Source organism: Orcinus orca, chromosome 7 (assembly GCF_937001465.1).
Source record: "Orcinus orca chromosome 7, mOrcOrc1.1, whole genome shotgun sequence".
Taxonomy (NCBI): Eukaryota; Metazoa; Chordata; class Mammalia; order Artiodactyla; family Delphinidae; genus Orcinus; species Orcinus orca.
Genome location: NC_064565.1, coordinates 41,921,749 through 41,939,661, shown reverse-complemented (window position 1 = coordinate 41,939,661; position 17,913 = coordinate 41,921,749). Strand labels below are relative to the sequence as shown.

Genomic DNA, 17,913 nt, shown 5'->3' with positions numbered 1-17,913 from the left:
TAGAACAAGTATGACCTTAGAAGAAGGATACTACCTTAATGCAGTCCACCATGGCTTGGAACTTGGCATCTTTCAAAAAATAATAAGTCTTTGTGAGAGAAGGAGCCTTCCAAGCAAAGATTACTCACCATATGCCAAACTGCACCACCAACTCTATTGTAATGAGCCTCTTGGGAGCTAATTTTTTCCAAGGGCTGGGAAGAAAACAAAATTTTGAGGCATTGCTACATTCTTTTTTGGACCAGAATCAGTATATGGTGCAGTGTACTCTTACTTCCAAGTGACTGGATGAAGAAACAGCCAGCTCGTCACTGCAGTGTAGTCTCCTCACCCTCTTCCTTCTGAGCCATAGGTATCTTTGGCAGGGGAATTCTGAAAGTCTCATGGGCTCTCTTTTACATGATAAATTTCTCAGCTGGAAATACCAGAACCCTACCATTAATATCATGATAAAAGCAAGACTAGTAATTGAAACTATGCCAAAAGTAAAGTTGTTAAATTTAGGTATTTAGATACTAATGAGAATGACTTTTGTTTTGGAAGAAATCAAACATCCTATTTGAATGTTAACCAAAATATACACTTTCTTCATACATCATGTTGCCAGTAGTATAATCTCGATAAAATCCACTATTTTAAATTATTTCTGTCATTTAGAAAGTACAACTTTTGCAGAATATTTTGTATATCATTTTATGGGTAACCAAGCAAATCCATGTTAAATTAACTCATTTAATCTTCACACTAATCACACGGGTAAGACTGTTATTTTGTTTTTATCATATGGGAAAGCTGAGACTTAAAAATATTAAGGAATTTGCCCACATTCTCAAAGTTAGTAGGTGAAGAAGTTAGGTCTCAAGCCCAATTTTTTTTGTAGTTCAAATAAAAAATATATTTGACCACATAAACAAAAAAAATACATAAGAAAAAATAGTGTAACAGTATGTGTAATAAAACAAAATAAATTTTAAAAGTTTAAATAACATAATTACAAATTTGCATGAAATATTCTCTAGTGTAATACATTTAAATGTGGAGAACACTTTTTTCTTTTGTACAAAAAAACAAGTCAAATGTTAAAATTGGACCACCTGAAATTCATACAAAAACTTGAATGAAAATTCATATAAAACTTGTCCATTACAAGGACAAAATTTATCTAAGCACTCGTTTTTCAAATATGAAAAGGCCATGAAACTGTCAATGATTGAAATTCACTTCTCCTTTCTGCACTGTTCAAGCTCCCATAGTGATAGGTATGATTTCTGATTTATACATTTAAATTACTCTTATTTCTGAGTCTTTCTGACATTGTCAGTACAGAAGGTATCCACTTAAATGTGAATATATTTTTAGAAGGCTATCTGTAAATCAGTCACTACTTTAACTGACTTCTCTTTACAAACAAAACAGTGCTGCGCTTAGAAAATAGCCGTTACATCCAATGGTGCTTCAGAAAGAAAATCTAACATTCCCAAACAATATGCATTATCAATCGTATTAGAAGATCTAAGAAACCATACAGAGAGGAAAAAAACTCAAATGTAAAATGTTTATAATTCTGAAGATTAAAAATTGAATTAATTAAAGAGAATTATTAAACTAGAGAAATTCAATACTAGCCTGCCAATGTCTGAACTTAAACATATCCCAGTGCTACTAATACACCAATACAAGAAGCAGATAAACCCTCTTACATAAACCATGAACAACTACATCAAAGGTATAATTCAAAAAAAAAGAAAAGAAAGAACTCTTGTCCAGCCCAGATCTTTGGATTCCAGATATGATTTTGTTCTCCAGTACATTGGTACAGAATGATTCTTTCACCTATTCTCTTTTTTTAAACTGGTTCTGGGACTTCAAAAACTGCACCCCTCTGATATTAATTCTACTTGAACCCTTGGAGTCATTAGTAAGTTTGAATCTGGAACGATACCTTATTTTTCTTCCTCTTCAGAAAATTTACCGCGAAGGTTGGGATGAGATGAAGATGAGCTGTGATGTACGGCTGGACGCCATCCCCATCCAGGCCGCCAAGGCCTCCAGGGAGATCGCCAGTGATGTGAGTGTGGCCTTGTTTAACTCCTCAGTTTTTCAAACAAATGCCCTACGTGCATTGAGAGTTCATGCTGTGATCCATCTGCTTTGTTTTTCTGTCTCCAGTATAAATACAAGCTTGACCATGAGAAGCAGAAGGGACACTACGTGGGTACCCTCACAGCCAGGGATGACAACAAGATCCGCTGGGCCCTCATAGCTGGCAAGATTCAGAATGAAAGAGAGTACCGGCAGCACTGGGCCAAATGGAAGTCTAAGTTCCAGAGCCCTCCGGATATGCTTTCCATCACGCACTCTAAACATTGCCAGGCTCTGGTCAGCGACATTGATTATCGCAATTACCCGCACCAATGGATGTGCGTGCCTGACCAGCAGGACGTGATTCAGGCCAGGAAAGCCTACGATCTGCAAAGCGATGTGAGTGGGCTGCATTTTAGCCTGAGCTCTTACATCATTTTCCCATGACTCCCAGAAAGTTTATGTCATTAAATCCTTGCATCATCACTTCACATCTTTATATAGCGAAGAATTTGGTTTTGGTTAGACCTTATAGTATGGTATCAAAATCACCAGAGCCATGAAGGATCTGACTTTGTATCAAGAAATAAGTGGTGGTGTGAATATAGTTCTTAACTGTTTCCGGTTAAAGACAGCTACTCTGAAAATATTATTTTAATAGAATTTAAGTAGCACCAGAGGTTTAAACTGTAACTAAAATATCAGCAGTCCATGGTCAGGATGTAGCCACAGATATGCTATTTTAGTTGACACAGTATTTTTAAATTTTGAATTAAGTTGCCAAGGCTTTTAAATCAGGGAATTTTGTGTACAAATCTAGGGGTTCCCGTTTTTATTGAAAAAAAATCAGAGGATGCAGCTCCAGACATGCATTAGCCCTTGCAGCAATAACCTGGAGCTGAACTGAGGCTAACCCCCTTTAAATAGCAAATATGTCCCCAGCTGGTCTGTCATACCACCTGGCCTCATAGTTAATTTACTTAATGTTACTTGTCTGGCTGCTTGAGTATGTCATTCTTAAAATGCGTTTCTCCATCAGACCAATGGATAGAATACATATGACCAGGGTCACTGACTTCTTCCTGGTCTTATTTTCACAGGCTATTTACAAGGCTGACTTGGAATGGTTACGTGGGATCGGCTGGATGCCAGATGATTCTGTTTCTGTCAATCATGCCAAGCACGCTGCAGACATCTTCAGTGAGGTATTCCAGGATCTTATCCTGCCATTCAGCACATTTCCTAAGAGACTGAACAAAAAATATACGAGCCAAAATGCAGTCATTCCCTATCAGCAGTTTTAACAATTTCAATTGCTGTCATTTAAGCCAGACGTACATTTTTCCAAAATAATCCTGTACTGTCCCTTTCACATTATGGAATCACATCCATCTACACTCAACAATGCTTAGAATTGTATAAATAGAAAACTTCTTTTGTCAGCAATAGCAATACACTTGAGAGAAGTTTGTCCAGTTGAAAAAAAAAATGCACTGAGTTCACATAATGATACATTACATGGCTTTGGGAGCTAACCAGATCTGCTACTTTAAAATCTGTGGAAGGTGTAAGAAGGCAACCCATTTGTTAAAAAATAAAATGCTAAGAAGAAAGCCAAATTGCCAGGAAGATGCCATTGACATACAGCATTCTATGCCTCTAGTAGAGAAAGGGTCCTTAAATGCAGCATATCTTTATCAACTCACACAGGACCAGAGACTACAGCTATCTAAAAGATATTTTCTTTCCCATAGAGAAAATATCGCACAAAAATAGAAACTCTCAACTTTACTCCCGTGGATGACAGAGTTGATCACGTGACAGCAAAACAAAGTGGTGAAATCCTAAATGATGTAAGTACATGACTGTCATTCTAAAATTGCTCTGTTGGGAAGACATCATTTCCAAAACTTTTCCACTTAGTTACACTCAGCGTGCAGTCATTTTCTGAGATACAGATGGTAAACGTTGAGATGAATGATGCTAGCATTTGCTTGGACAACATTATGTTTTCTTAATATCAAAGAACTTACCAACTTTCTTCTCATTTCTAGATTAAATACCGAAAAAATTGGAATGACACCAAATCAAAGTACACCCTCACAGAAACCCCTCAGCTGCACGCTGCCCAGGAGGCAGCCCGAATACTAGACCAGGTATGGATTTTACCTGGATGCCTGGCACTTTGTATGGGGACAGAGGACCATAACATAACAATAGGAGACTTATCCCTCCATTCTGACTCCTTGGTTTAACCCTTTGTCATGGCTCTCTGTCTTTTAGTATCTCTACAAGGAAAGCTGGGAGAAACAAAAAGCCACCAGTTACATTTTGCCTCCAGATGCTGTGCCGTTTGTTCATGCCCATCACTCTGGTGACGTTCAGAGCGAGGTAATTTATTCTGATATGAGTGCTTTGCAAAGGCTGGACCTTCCCTGTGCAGGAACTCATTTATGCTAAGGCATGTAGCGTAATGGAGAGTTCCTTGTTGGCTGGCAGGCCTGGCCAGGCTTGGGGATGGTCAGGGTACCTGCTCCCTTCTGGTCCTTTTCCCATGGGCTTTTGGCATTCTTCATCTTTTTTTTCTTGGCTTCTTTAAAAACTATCATTTGAAGTCTTTGTTTTTTCTTCTATTCCCTGCTTCCCTAAAATCTCTAAGCTTTCAAATACAATATTGCCAGAATTAGAAAATAAGTGTATATTTTTCTATTTTTAAATTGATATTTCTTCGTATCTATTTATTTCAATGTTTCTGTTTTGTTTTTTAGCAAAGTGGTAAAAATAGGTTTTATTTAAAAACTATAGCAAAAGGGGAAAAGCAACCTCATTACAGAACTGGGCTCAAGTCCAAATACAGAAAGGACAGTTGAAGATTTATAGCCAAGGAACAGTGAGGGGTCCAGTGGACGGAAAGTTACTAAAAGGAGATATCAAGGATAGGGGGATTCCTGCTAAACTCTGCTAAAATTTAACAGAATTTTTGCTAAAACTGCAAAGATAGAGACCAAAGTGGAGTCCTCATCAAGAAGAGGGCCCAGGGGAGCCTGACTAAAGTTTGATCAATGAGAGAGCCTGTCAGTACTTACGTGGTTCTCCTTAAATAATTACATCTACTGAGCGAAATAATGATTATTTTATTTCTATTATTTTATACAAAAGATTTATGTATAATCTTGCAATTATTTCGTGCAATCTTTTTGCTCTTTCCCTTTTACTTTTTTTAAAAAAATATCTTTATTGGAGTATAATTGCTTTACAATGTTGTGTTAGTTTCTGCGGTACAACAAAGTGAATCAGCTATATGTATACACATATCCCCATATCCCCTTCCTCTTGAGCCTCCCTCCCACCCTATTTCAATGTTTTTTGATATTTATTCTTGGGGGAGTAACACAAAAAGCTGGGGGACTGAGTTTGCTGATGTTTCAAGCCCCCTTTGCCTTGTGTGCTTGTCAAAGCTGATGAGATCTCTGTTCCTCTTCCCACCAGCTGAAATACAAAGCTGACCATGTCAAGCAGAAAGGTCATTATGTTGGTGTCCCGACGATGAGAGATGATCCTAAACTGGTTTGGTTCGAGCACGCAGGCCAGATTCAGAATGACAGACTATACAAAGAGCACTATCATAAAACAAAGGCCAGAATCAATATACCTCCTGATATGGTGTCGGTGTTGGTGGCCAAGGAGGGGCAGGCCCTTGTCAGTGATACTGATTACCGCAATTACCTGCACCAATGGACGTGTCACCCTGACCAAAATGATGTTATTCAGGCAAGGAAGGCCTATGACCTACAAAGCGATGTAAGTGATTTTTGTTTCTTAATTATCTAGAAACATATGGTCTACTCTGAGAATCATAAGCAGCATTCTAGAACCACCAGTCTATGACACTTGGGACCATAAATACTTAGTTTGCTCTCAGAAGGTAATTAAGACTGGATATGAAGTAGAGAAAGGTTGGGAGCAGTGACGGACAGCTTTGTCTACTGACTGCATTTCTGAATAATTTTCAAAGTCAATTTTTAAAAAATCCGCTTTTGTACCATCTCTGCCATCCACAGCTCCTCACATTTGCGTGGAAAATTATCAACTGATTTAAAATAATAATTGGCTGGGGTGGGAGCTGAGATGGAGTTGGGATTTTGACTATATTAGATGATAGTATAGTCAGGGACCTGGGAATGCCTCCTTCTTGCTTTGCTGAGCATCTCCTTCCTCATGGCATTTATGAAGGAGTTGCTTACAAGGGATCAAAGCAAAGAGGACACAATATACTGATGAGCTGCATGAGGCCCAGAATCCCTTATGCAGAGTTTAAAGCTGGGATGGAGAATATATCTCAGGCCACCTCCCACTGAAGGCTGAATCAAGATCTCTACCTGCCACCAGCAGTCTTTAGGGAACAGAAACACAATGCATCGATGTGATGCTCAGGTGCACCGAGGAGCTAACCCTACCTGGGTCTTCTCATAATTACCAAAACAGAAACAGGATGTCAAAGACTGCCTGCAGCACAGGTGGTGGACTTGAACATCCCACCTCCCTGGTTGCTGCAGGAGGATGACCACTGTGGAACTTTAATCAGATTAGCAACTCCTCTTCATTTGGTGTGGGATGGCCTGAGAGAATTCAGGAAGTGAGGGGGAAGGGTAGAGATGGGCTGGAGGGATGCTTCCCCCAACCCTACAGTACATGAGCATTTACTCCTTTACTTAGTCTAAATGCCCCCTTAGTCTAAATGTATTTCTATGTAACTATAACTTCCTTGGTAAAACCTTCTCTTATGCTCACAGATGAAAACAATGGTCCCTTACCCTCCACTCCCACAGCATCTGCATGGTCTTCCTCTCATAGCCTTTAACCACTTTGCACTTTATAAGTAACTTTTCTTTACACTTAGAGGTCTTCCTTATACTTATACCTCAACCTTCCATAGTTCTTCATTTATAGTAACAGGCTCAAGAAACAGGCTCAGGTGTACGGATGAAATCATGATTGAATCAATGAGACAACAGCCACTAGAGAGAAAACCCTAAAAAGCTTCTGAAAACATTGTTTCTAACCTGCTGCTTGTCATCCTGTGCCTGAGTCATTTATACCTGCATCATGTCTCCCTTCCTGCTCTCAGAATGTCTACAAAGCTGACCTGGAGTGGCTCCGAGGCATTGGTTGGATCCCCCTGGATTCTGTAGACCATGTGAGGGTTACCAAGAACCAGGAAATGGTGACTCAGGTAAGCAAAGCCTGTTCTTCTTACATAAGGCCTGGCCTCCTTACCTGCCATGTGGGGATATGTACCTATCCCCATGTGGGGGGGCAGGGGGGACACCTGTCTTAATCGTCTCTATTTCTTTGCAGATAAACTATAAGAAAGATGCTCTTGCCAACTATCCTAACTTTACAAGCGTGGTGGATCCTCCAGAGATTGTTCTGGCCAAGATTAACTCAGTCAATCAAAGTGATGTAAGTTTGCTTTGTGTATAAGGAGATACACAAACTGGAGACTTAGTTGTCTGTAGTTGAACAGGCTTGCGTAACTCCAGATAACTGCATGTGAGACGATAGGGAGTAAATTATAAGAAAATCTTTGGCGGAGAATGTCTTAAAAGTCACTAGTAGGTGGTATACTGTACCCACATTTAGATAATATCTAAATTATTATCCAAAACTTTCCATTATATTAGTTATAAATTATATATCATATAATGAAATTTAACCAGTTGGTTAATCTCTAAATGTAGACTAATTATTATCTTGCTAGGTAGATCTTGTGAAACTTTAAATATACATTTAGAATAATCAAAGGTTTTGTTTTGTTTTCTCTCCTCAGGTAAAATATAAAGAAACATTTAATAAATTAATAAAGGGCAAGTATACCTTTTCTCCAGATACACCATATATCACCCATTCCAAAGACATGGGAAAACTCTACAGTACCGTAAGTTCCATTTTATGTGATATACAACTCAGTTCCGAATTTTAAGCTCTTGTCAGTATTCACATTCTTGGCTGATTTTGTGAGCAACTGAACTTATAAGGAGATCTATTGTTTTTGTTGTATTTAGTCTTGTTTATTAGAAGTAGCATATTATGCAGGGCAAATAGTGTTTATCCAGCTGGTGTTGTTTGAGTCCCTGTGATGTGCCAGGCCCTATGAGAGGCACTGAGGAGCTAAAGATCAATGAGACAAACCCTCCAGGAGCCCCTGTAAGTGAGGGAGACATTCAAATAAAGAGAGAGACAATAACCTAACAAGAGCTATGTCACTTCCGGGCGCACGTAGGACCAAGCAACTACCAACAGAGAGAAGAGAGGAAAGGCTGGTCCCTCTTTAGCAATCATGTACATATATCTCCAGCCAACAAGTGGAGGACTTGCCCTCCAAATTTTAATTCAGCTAATCTAAAGGTGATGTGTGTGTAGCGTATATGTGTATATGCCGAATGGGAAGCCATCTTTGGTGATTCTCTCTCTGTGTGCAAATTTGTTTTCACTTTTATTAGAACTGTAAATACAGTTAAACTCTGTTATAAAATGCCTCAGGGTCTGTAGATTTAATTTGCAACAAGCCCAAAGACTCTGCCCTGTTCTTAGGTACGCACACTAACAGCTGTTAATGAAGGTTTAAGCCTTGCCTTTAATCATGAGTATTTTACCTTGATTTTACTACTTTCTTTCGAGTGGCACCTGAAAGAAGTTGAATGCAAACTTTTGTTGATACACCTTTCTTTGTCCTAGATACTGTATAAAGGAGCATGGGAGGGAACCAAGGCCTACGGCTATACCTTGGACGAACGCTATGTTCCCATTGTTGGAGCCAAGCATGCTGACTTTGTGAACAGTGAGGTCAGTAGGACTTTTTCCTTTCACAAGTTTGAGAGTCTTTCCAGCCACAAAGGGCTTGTTAGAAAGTCCCAGTGATTTTCAATGTTGCACCTATTTCACAGCTTAAATACAAAGAGACCTATGAGAAGCTGAAGGGTCACTACCTGGCTGGAAAAGAAATCAGTGAGTTCCCCAACGTGATTCACTGTCTGGATTTCCAAAAGATGAGGAGTGCGGTAAGCAAAGTTCACTGTAACAGAGGATCTGCACACTTAAGTGTAATGCTAGTCTGCCTATTTATAATCTGCCCTTTGGTTCAAGATTAGCTGGGGGGGGTGGGATGGTGAGGAATGAGCCAGTCTTGAGACTGTCCCCCACCCCTGCCAGTTAGCCCTGTGCACCTCTGATGGCTGTGTGTTTTCACCCTTTCCCTCCTGCCTCCTCCAAACACAGTGAGGGCTCTGTATTTGGAAAAAGGAGAAAACAAAGTCACTCTTTACCCTGTGTTATAAAAGGATGGGAAATTTTTAAAGAAGAGTATATTAAACTGTCATTTTTTAACCTTAGTCTATTCTAAAGGTATTGATCTATGTTGAAAATAAGACTATAAAAGAGATTGATCAGAATAATTTACATTTAATTCCTTTCTTATTTTTGTCTTTAAAAACATATTATTCTTCAGTTGAACTACAGAAGACATTATGAGGACACCAAAGCAAATATTCATATCCCCAATGATATGATGAATCATGTGCTGGCTAAAAGGTGCCAGCACATCCTCAGTGACCTGGAGTACCGACACTACTTCCACCAGTGGACATCTCTTCCAGAAGAACCCAATGTTATTCGGGCCCAAAACGCGCAGGAGATGTTGAGTGATGTATGATGTCCTTTCTGCGGGTTGACTAAGTTACAGGCTTCACCCAGCCCTGCCTGGGGCCCCATGTTCTAATTGTCCCTGTATTCCTAAACCCTGCTGCTTTGCAATACAAAGTGGCATGAGTAACCTTTTTTGGTGTAAGGACCCCCTTGGAGCAATGAGGCACCTATGTTAAATATTTTATCTGTTCAACACTAGACTAAAACTTAGCTGTTGCTCTCTTCCTAAACTTCTTTAGGCCAGGGCCTTAAAGACCTTCCAGGTGTTGAGAAGCCCACCCTATGACTGCTAAGTACTAAGCACAGCCAAGGGCTGATAGGAAATTATCAAATGCTCGATTGTAAATTCAGTTAGTACCTGTCACCTTTCACAGTTTCTTCTTTCTTGCAGAACGTGTATAAAAGTGACTTGAATTGGCTGAAAGGCATTGGATGCTACGTTTGGGATACACCCCAGATCCTCCATGCCAAGAAATCATATGACCTCCAGAGTCAGGTGAGCCATCTTCTTAGAGGGACTAGCTCACCGTGGATTGATGGGCTCCATGGTGCTCTCAGTGGAGTGATAGCAAGGCTGTCCCTGTGCCCCAGAGAAAGCAGCTTTGACAGTGCATGATCTAAGGGAACCAAAGGCCCCTGCCCAATAAAACCTCTCTGGTGGCCTGTTCTGGTGCTGGCTTTCCTCAGTTTGAGTCTCTCCTGTGATTTAAGGCTATAGACATTTACAGCAGAAAGTTATCTGGGAGGTGTTTCAGAGTGAACTACTCTCAAGCATCTACACCTTAGTTGATCAGGTTAACTGGCAGGGAGTAGAATGCACATGCATACTTTGACCATAAATAGTTAAATCTTGAAGTAAAAAGTAGACATTTGGGAAATTTCCCAGCAGAAATTCAGCTTGGATAGGGCAGACTAATGGAATGTTGAAATTGAGGGGCTGCTGTCAGGGATGGAGTATAGGCATGGAAAAACAACACAAGGAAGAAGGGACGTGGCAAAGATCTAGACTCCACTCTTGGTCAAGAGAAACTGTTAGTTTTGACAGCCATGCAAAGTCTCAAACTGTACAACGTATCCTCTGTTAGGATTAAAGCAGAAACCCAGAAATAAAGGTACATCTAAGTAGGCACAAACTGCTAAAGCTGATGGAAGACCTGCATTTTACCATTTTCAGTGACTTTTCTTTTTCTTCACAGATACAATACACGGCAGCAGGTAAAGAAAATCTAAAAAATTATAACCTGGTCACAGATACACCGCTTTATGTGACTGCTCTTCAAAGCGGCATTAATGCCAGTGAGGTGTGTCTTCCTTGTACTTCTCTCCCAGGACAAGCTGTTATTGTCTTTACATATTGTCAAACAATAGAAAAGAATAACCCATCCTTTCTGTCTGTAGGTGAAATATAAAGAAAATTATCATCAGATTAAAGACAAATACACGACAGTTCTAGAAACGGTGGATTATGACAGAACCAAGAATCTGAAGGATCTGTATAGCAGTGTGAGTTCTCTTTCTTTTCTCTGTATTTGAGTTACCTTTTTCACCTTTATAGACAATAAGAGATGAAAAGGGACAGACAACCTTACCCCCAAAGGTCTTTCCAATCTTTTTCCCGGACCTTTAAATTCCTACTTTATCTTGTAAGTCCTCATAGTTACAAGTAGATCAGCCCCAATTTGAATATTGTTCTATTTCATGCAATTGACACAAATTCACCAACTCCTTCCTTATTGCAGACAGGTACTGTTGAAGCTCTTCTTTGTTGACCCTAGACTTGTTTTTCCGTGGCTTCTCCCTTGGCCAGTGACTTACAGACCAACAGAGGCACACTTTTTTTCCTGCCTCTGAATTGGTTACTTTTTTTTTTTTTTTTTTGCGGTACGCGGGCCTCTCACTGTTGTGGCCTCTCCCGTTGTGGAGCACAGGCTCCGGACGCGCAGGCTCAGCGGCCATGGCTCACGGGCCCAGCCACTCCGCGGCATGTGGGATCTTCCCGGACCGGGGGACGAACCCGCGTCCCCTGCATTGGCAGGAGACTCTCAACCACTGTGCCACCAGGGAAGCCCTGGTTACATTTTTAAACTTCATTTTGAATTAATTTTAGATTTACAGAAACACTGCAAAAATAGTACAGAGAATTTCCTCGTACTTTTCTCTATAGTACAACTATCAAAACTAAGCAATTAACATTGTTACAATGTTACAATGTTAATTATAGGCTTTATCCAGACTTCACCACTTTTTCCACTAACCTGCTTTTCTGTGCCAGATTCCAATCCAGGATCCCACATTGCATTTTGTTGTCGTGACTCCTCAGTCTCTTCTAATCTGATAATTTCTCAATCTTTCCTTGTCTTTTTCTCATCTTGACACTTTTGATGAATACTAGCCAGTTATTTTGTAGAAAAACTGGCTAGTATTCTTTCCTCAATTTGGGCTTATCTGATGTTTTCTCATGATTAGATTAAAGGTATGCCCTTTTCTTTTTTTTGCAAAAATAACACAGAATTGATGCACCCTTCTCAGCACACCATAGCAGGTGGTACATAATGTCAGTAACTTGTGATGACCTTGATCACTTGGTTAAGTTGCTCACTGCCGAGATGCTCCACTGTAAAGTTACTAGTGTTACCTTTGTTATTAATAAATATCTTGGAGGAGATCCTTTGGGGCTATGCAAATATCCTGTTTGTCCTTATACTTTCTCTCATGTGTTTTAGCATCCATTGATGGAGCTTGCCTGCAAGAATTATTACTGTGGAATATGCCTACTAGTGATTTTCTCTTTCCCTTTTTTCTTCTATATACATTTATTAACTGGAATTCTTCTGTAAGGAAGAGCTGTTCCTTCTCCACTGTTGGTTTGCTTACATGGGCAATACCCATGGCTCATGGGTATTTATTTTATTCTATGGTAGAGTCTAATATTATTGTTATTTATTTTGTTACTCAAATGGTTTCAGCTTTGCTATGGGGAGCTCTTTCAGGGTGACTCCTGTGTCCCCTTGATACACCCAATCACGTGTTTTTTGAGCACTTCCTTACTGCTTGGCACCACAAGATGTTCCAGGCTCATCTGTATTTTCCCTGTTCCAGACCTGGAATCAACCACCTCTCTAAGAAATCCCAGTTTATTTTATTGGAGAACGGTATTTTGAACCAAGATTTAAGCACTAAGTGTGCTCATTACTACTAGGATGTCATTGTTCCTAGGCCCTCTAAGTGGACAGAGCTTAGAAATATATGCATGTATACTAACCCATGTATGCATACATATCTGTATCTATTTCTGTACTTACCTAACTGTATCTATATTTTAAAATCATGAGTCCATACTGATACCTTCAATGCAATTAAACACCACAGGGTTCATTCTATCCTTTACCCTTTCCTTAAGTGAAACTTATTTTTCCAACTTGTGACTTTCTATTTCCTTTCCAGTGAAAAGCCTGACTCTCATTATTTATGATATATCTACTTATTTGTGCAACCCTTGTATCCACATAAAGTATTTTCAGAATATCTAACACATGCCTGTGAGAAACAAATTTACTAACTAGAGTAGGGTATTTTTTTTTAATATATATATTTATTTATTTATTTTTGGCTGCGTTGGGTCTTTGTTGCTACGTGTGGGCTTTCTCTAGTTGCGGAGAGCAGGGACTACCCTTCGTTGTGATGTGCGAGCTTCTCATTGTGGTGGCTTCTCTTGTTGCGGAGCACGGGCTCTAGGCGCGTGGGCTTCGGTAGTTGTGGCACGCAGGCTCAGTAATTGTGGCCCATGGGCTCTAGAGCACAGGCTCAGTAGTTGTGGCGCACGGGCTTAGTTGCTTCACGGCATGTGGGATCTTCCTGGACCAGGGGTCGAACCTGTGTCCCCTGCATTGGCAGGCGGATTCTTAAACACTGCGCCACCAGGGAAGCCCTAGAGTAGGGTATATCGTGTGCAGTTATATTTGCCTATAGCCTTAGAGTATCCAGTCAAGTTACCATTTTCCAAATTTACTTAAGTCAGTTGTTTTCTTCGCCACTTCCTTCACTGTAGTCTTGTTATACATTTGTATTACAATCAGATTTATTTGCTACAGTTTGTATTCCATTTTAGTCACCTCCCCCATTCTGGCTGATTCTTTGATTGGTTGTTTTAATTTGCATACAGTAAATTTCACTCTGTGGTATGTAGTACTATGGCTTATGACAAATGCATACAGTCATGTTTTCACCATTATAGTCAAGATACAGAAAAATTCTGTGTTACCTCCACATTGTCCCTTTGCTGCCCCTCTCCTCTCCCCTAGCATCCACAGAGCTGTTTTCTGTCCCTATAGTTTTACCTTTTCCAGAGTGTCACGTAAACGTGATCACAGTATATGATATGTAGCCGTTAGGTCTGGCTTCTTTCTCTTAGCAAAATGCATTTATGTTTTACGCACATTGCTGCCTAAGTCAGTAGTTTATCCTTTTTATAGCAAAAGCAATATTCCAAACCACAGTTTGTTTTTCCATTCACAGCTGAAGGACATCTGAGTTGTGTCCAGTTTTTGACAATTATGAATAAAGCTGCTATACACATTTGCATATAGGTTCTGTGTGTTCATAACTTTTTATTTCTCCTGGGTAAATAAATACCTAGAAGTGGAAACAAACATTTTTTAATCTTTTTATATATATATATATATATATTCATATATATTTTAATGTTAGCGGTTTTCATCCTCCAGGAATCCTAGACCTATGAGGGAATGAATATGGCATTGAAACCTCTGATAACTGTCAAACTGTGATAAGTGCTATGGTAGAGAACAAAATAATGGACTCTGAAATTATGATCATGACATTAAACCCATTATTCACTTAGGAGTACTTGGCTCCTACAGAGTGAGAAGATCTGGGGATTGCTAGGGAATGTCTGAGAAGGACAAAAACAGAGGAAAAATCCACGGCTGGAAGCTAGCCAGATTGCATTTTTCTGTGTTCACAAGAAGATTTTTAACCCCTATAGAACCTGTACAAGGAGGCCTGGGATAAAGTGAAAGCCACCAGCTATATCCTGCCTTCCAACACCATGTCCCTGACACACGTCAAGAACCAGAAGCATCTGGCCAGCCATGTAAGTCAAGTACAGATATGATAACCTTCCCACCACCCTTTACCCTTCCCTGCCCTCCACTTCCAAAATGTTTCTGGCTGATTCCTGTGCCTGTGTTGAACACCAGCAAATAACTCCAGACACTTGGTCATCACAAAGTCTGTGCACTTATGCTTCCTCTCAAGGGCCCTGAAGTCCAGAGAGAGTCACAGGCACTTACATGAAGGACAGCGATGTGACCTTTTAGGCTGCCTGCCTGAAAATGACATGGATGGATACACTCTATTTTAGCCAGAAATGGGAATAGGTAGAGGACATAATATGCCATACAAAATACTCTTTTCTAATAGAATTATGTGGACATTGCTATAAAAAATAAACCAGTGATGTACAGCAGAAAGTAACACAACACTGTAAATCAACTATACTTCAATAAAAATTAATTAAAAAAATAAAAAATAAATAAATTGTACCCTTAAAAAAAGACAGTGAATGTGGTAGTTATTGCACCAGACCCAAATACATGATTTAAAAGTAAATTATTATCTTTATCACTATGAAATATAAAAATTTAAAAATCTTGAAATTCAGTTTTTTTTAAACAGAACTTTTCTTAGGTATAGACATAATTTTTTTAAAATCCTAAATCACATGAGCTGTTTAAATATAGTATAGTATAAAACCTTAACACTTTTAACCCTTTATGCCTAATATGTTCTTAAGTAAAACTTCTTATTGTAAAATTCCCTATAACCTTCACTGCAGTTCTAATAAGCCTAATTCTCTTTCGGAAACTTTACTTCTATTAGAGACTTTTACTTCTTAATTATGAACATTTTATGTAACACTTTAGATCAGTATTTCTCAAATCTTTTTTTTGACCATGACCCACACTGAGAGATTTATTTTGTACTGCAAGTCAACACACACACACACACACACACACACAACTGAAGTTTTTGTGAGTGCCTTCTGCTATAAGCATTTTACAGAAGAGTACTTATCACTACACTAAAGGCAGTGCATCCTGATCTTTCAATTCTATTCTCTTCACTTAAATGCTAATGACCCAGGAAACTGATTTCACTACTGTTTAATGGGCCTAGAGAGTCATAGTTTAGAAAAAGACGTTGTTAGACAATATATGGAATTAATTTAATTTTTACCCAGAGGAAAAATTAAATCTAAATGATTTTTCCCAGAGCCAACTCTATTTGGAAGATTGCAAACAGACTAGCCCAAAGGAGCAAGCTTTTCATTTGGGAAGAGAATTTTTGTAGATAGGATTCAGAAAGTTCAGCAAAGACTTTTTCCTTTAGTCATGAAAAAAGTCACAGAATACTATCTCCTTTATAATTGAAAAATAGCTTAGATGTAAGGAGTATGTGAACTAATGTTACAGAAAATTCTGATGGGAATTTTGTTTAGTTTCCAGTCAGTGAAGGGCTTTACTGGAGTTCTGTATATATATATACATATATACTCCCATCTTTCTTTTTTTTTTTTTTTTTTTTTAACTGAGATATGGGTCTCTGAGTTGTGAGAGCATTGTTATTTTATCATGTGCTAGGAGATTGGATCTCAGCCTCTGTAAGGGCCTTACTTCCTAATTCATGAAATCATGAAGCATTAATTAATAGCAATATGGCTTAAGAACTAGACGTTGGTTTTCCCATAGAAGTTAGTTGCACTGTATTTTTGGAAAACCTTGTAGAAACTGAAATTCAAGGATTGAGTCTCTTAAGCATCAGGCTTGTCAGTTATTAAAAAACAAAGAAATTCCTGAGTACATTTTTCATCTTTCACTTATGGTTAAGAAAAACAAAACCAATATCACAAAAGAGATCATTTAAAAATTACATAATCTTTAAAAGTAGTTGTGGTAACAGTAGAAGTACCAGTATTGGTACAGGGGTTTTAAAACCGGTACCTGAAGAATGTTTACACACAGTCTGCTCTAATCCTCAGGTAATCCGGAGGCAGGCTGTGCCACCTCTGCCTGTGGGCACAGACAAGGAAACAAGCTCAGAGAAGTGCTGACCCCAAAGTGGCCCATCTTAGAGTCGGGTCCTTCTGTTAAGTCTCATGTGTTTTTAACAATCCAGATCCATTACTCTTCAAAACCGTGTTTCTTCCTTTGTATTTTCTCTCTATAGAACAAATATCGGGAAGAATATGAAAAGTTCAAAGCTCTTTATACTTTACCCAAAAGTGTTGAAGATGATCTGAACACAGCACGGTGCCTCCGAGTTGGCAAGTTTAACATCGACGTAAGTGACCCCAAAGGCTGGCTTCAAAAGTCAAGTAACGGAGCCACGAACTATAAATCAGAACATGTTCTGTTCAACAACGCGTATGGCGTTGACCATGCACGTGTGAGGAAGCTAAGTGTTCTTTCAGCCCATACTGCTTCCCCCACCGCCATGAATCTGTAGAAAGTGTCAGAAACTTCCAGTCCCCACCCTGCCCCCAACCAACTGCTGTAAATTGGTTCCCCTGACCTCTCTGGTGTCTAAGAAAGGCACGTATCACCATGATTCCTTGCGTAATTACCTGTGTAACTGGCATGTTACGTTATCTTCACAGCGCCTGTACAGATCCGTTTATGAGAAGAACAAGATGAAAATCCACGTGGTGCCCGACATGGTAGAGATGGTTACCGCTAAGGATTCTCAGAAGAAAGTCAGCGAGATCGATTACCGCCTTCACCTCCACGAGTGGATTTGCCACCCCGACTTGCAAGTCAACAGTCACGTCAGGAAGGTCACAGACGAGATCAGCGACGTAAGCCCATTGCTTATGAAGATCTCCCCTCCCCAGGCCCATACGCCCACCCTGAAGAGAGACTGACTCACCTCGTTCTTCACCTGATTCTTCAGCTCGGCCCTCTTCCAGTATCGCTTTTCGATACACCCATAAGTCTGTCAGGAATTCGAGGCCATCCCTGGAAGCAGGGCTCTACGCTGATGTCTCCAGGACACCCACAGCCTCAGGGCATAATGTCTTGCTTTTCATTCCACAGGGTCATCCTGGGT

At 39.6% G+C, this 17,913-nt stretch overlaps 1 protein-coding gene and 1 long non-coding RNA gene across 51 annotated transcripts in view; one reads left to right on the top strand and one right to left on the bottom strand.

Moving 5' to 3' along the window:
* The window catches only part of NEB (nebulin), a 231,171-nt gene that overhangs the window by 153,112 nt on the left and 60,146 nt on the right, over positions 1-17,913 (top strand). For all 50 annotated transcript variants that reach the window (XM_049712452.1, XM_049712434.1, XM_049712443.1 and 47 more), the window contains 19 exons: positions 1,964-2,068; positions 2,170-2,481; positions 3,183-3,287; positions 3,837-3,935; positions 4,137-4,238; positions 4,366-4,473; positions 5,572-5,883; positions 7,211-7,315; positions 7,441-7,545; positions 7,913-8,020; positions 8,821-8,928; positions 9,030-9,143; positions 9,590-9,787; positions 10,178-10,282; positions 10,983-11,087; positions 11,185-11,289; positions 14,792-14,899; positions 17,035-17,148; positions 17,465-17,662. In XM_049712452.1, the coding sequence (XP_049568409.1) occupies positions 1,964-2,068; positions 2,170-2,481; positions 3,183-3,287; positions 3,837-3,935; positions 4,137-4,238; positions 4,366-4,473; positions 5,572-5,883; positions 7,211-7,315; positions 7,441-7,545; positions 7,913-8,020; positions 8,821-8,928; positions 9,030-9,143; positions 9,590-9,787; positions 10,178-10,282; positions 10,983-11,087; positions 11,185-11,289; positions 14,792-14,899; positions 17,035-17,148; positions 17,465-17,662 (2,616 nt within the window). The remainder of the gene's footprint in view (positions 1-1,963; positions 2,069-2,169; positions 2,482-3,182; positions 3,288-3,836; positions 3,936-4,136; positions 4,239-4,365; positions 4,474-5,571; positions 5,884-7,210; positions 7,316-7,440; positions 7,546-7,912; positions 8,021-8,820; positions 8,929-9,029; positions 9,144-9,589; positions 9,788-10,177; positions 10,283-10,982; positions 11,088-11,184; positions 11,290-14,791; positions 14,900-17,034; positions 17,149-17,464; positions 17,663-17,913) is intronic.
* Positions 1-17,913, bottom strand: part of LOC117195434 (uncharacterized) — a 77,549-nt gene that overhangs the window by 15,300 nt on the left and 44,336 nt on the right. The gene's annotated exons all lie outside the window — the stretch shown is intronic.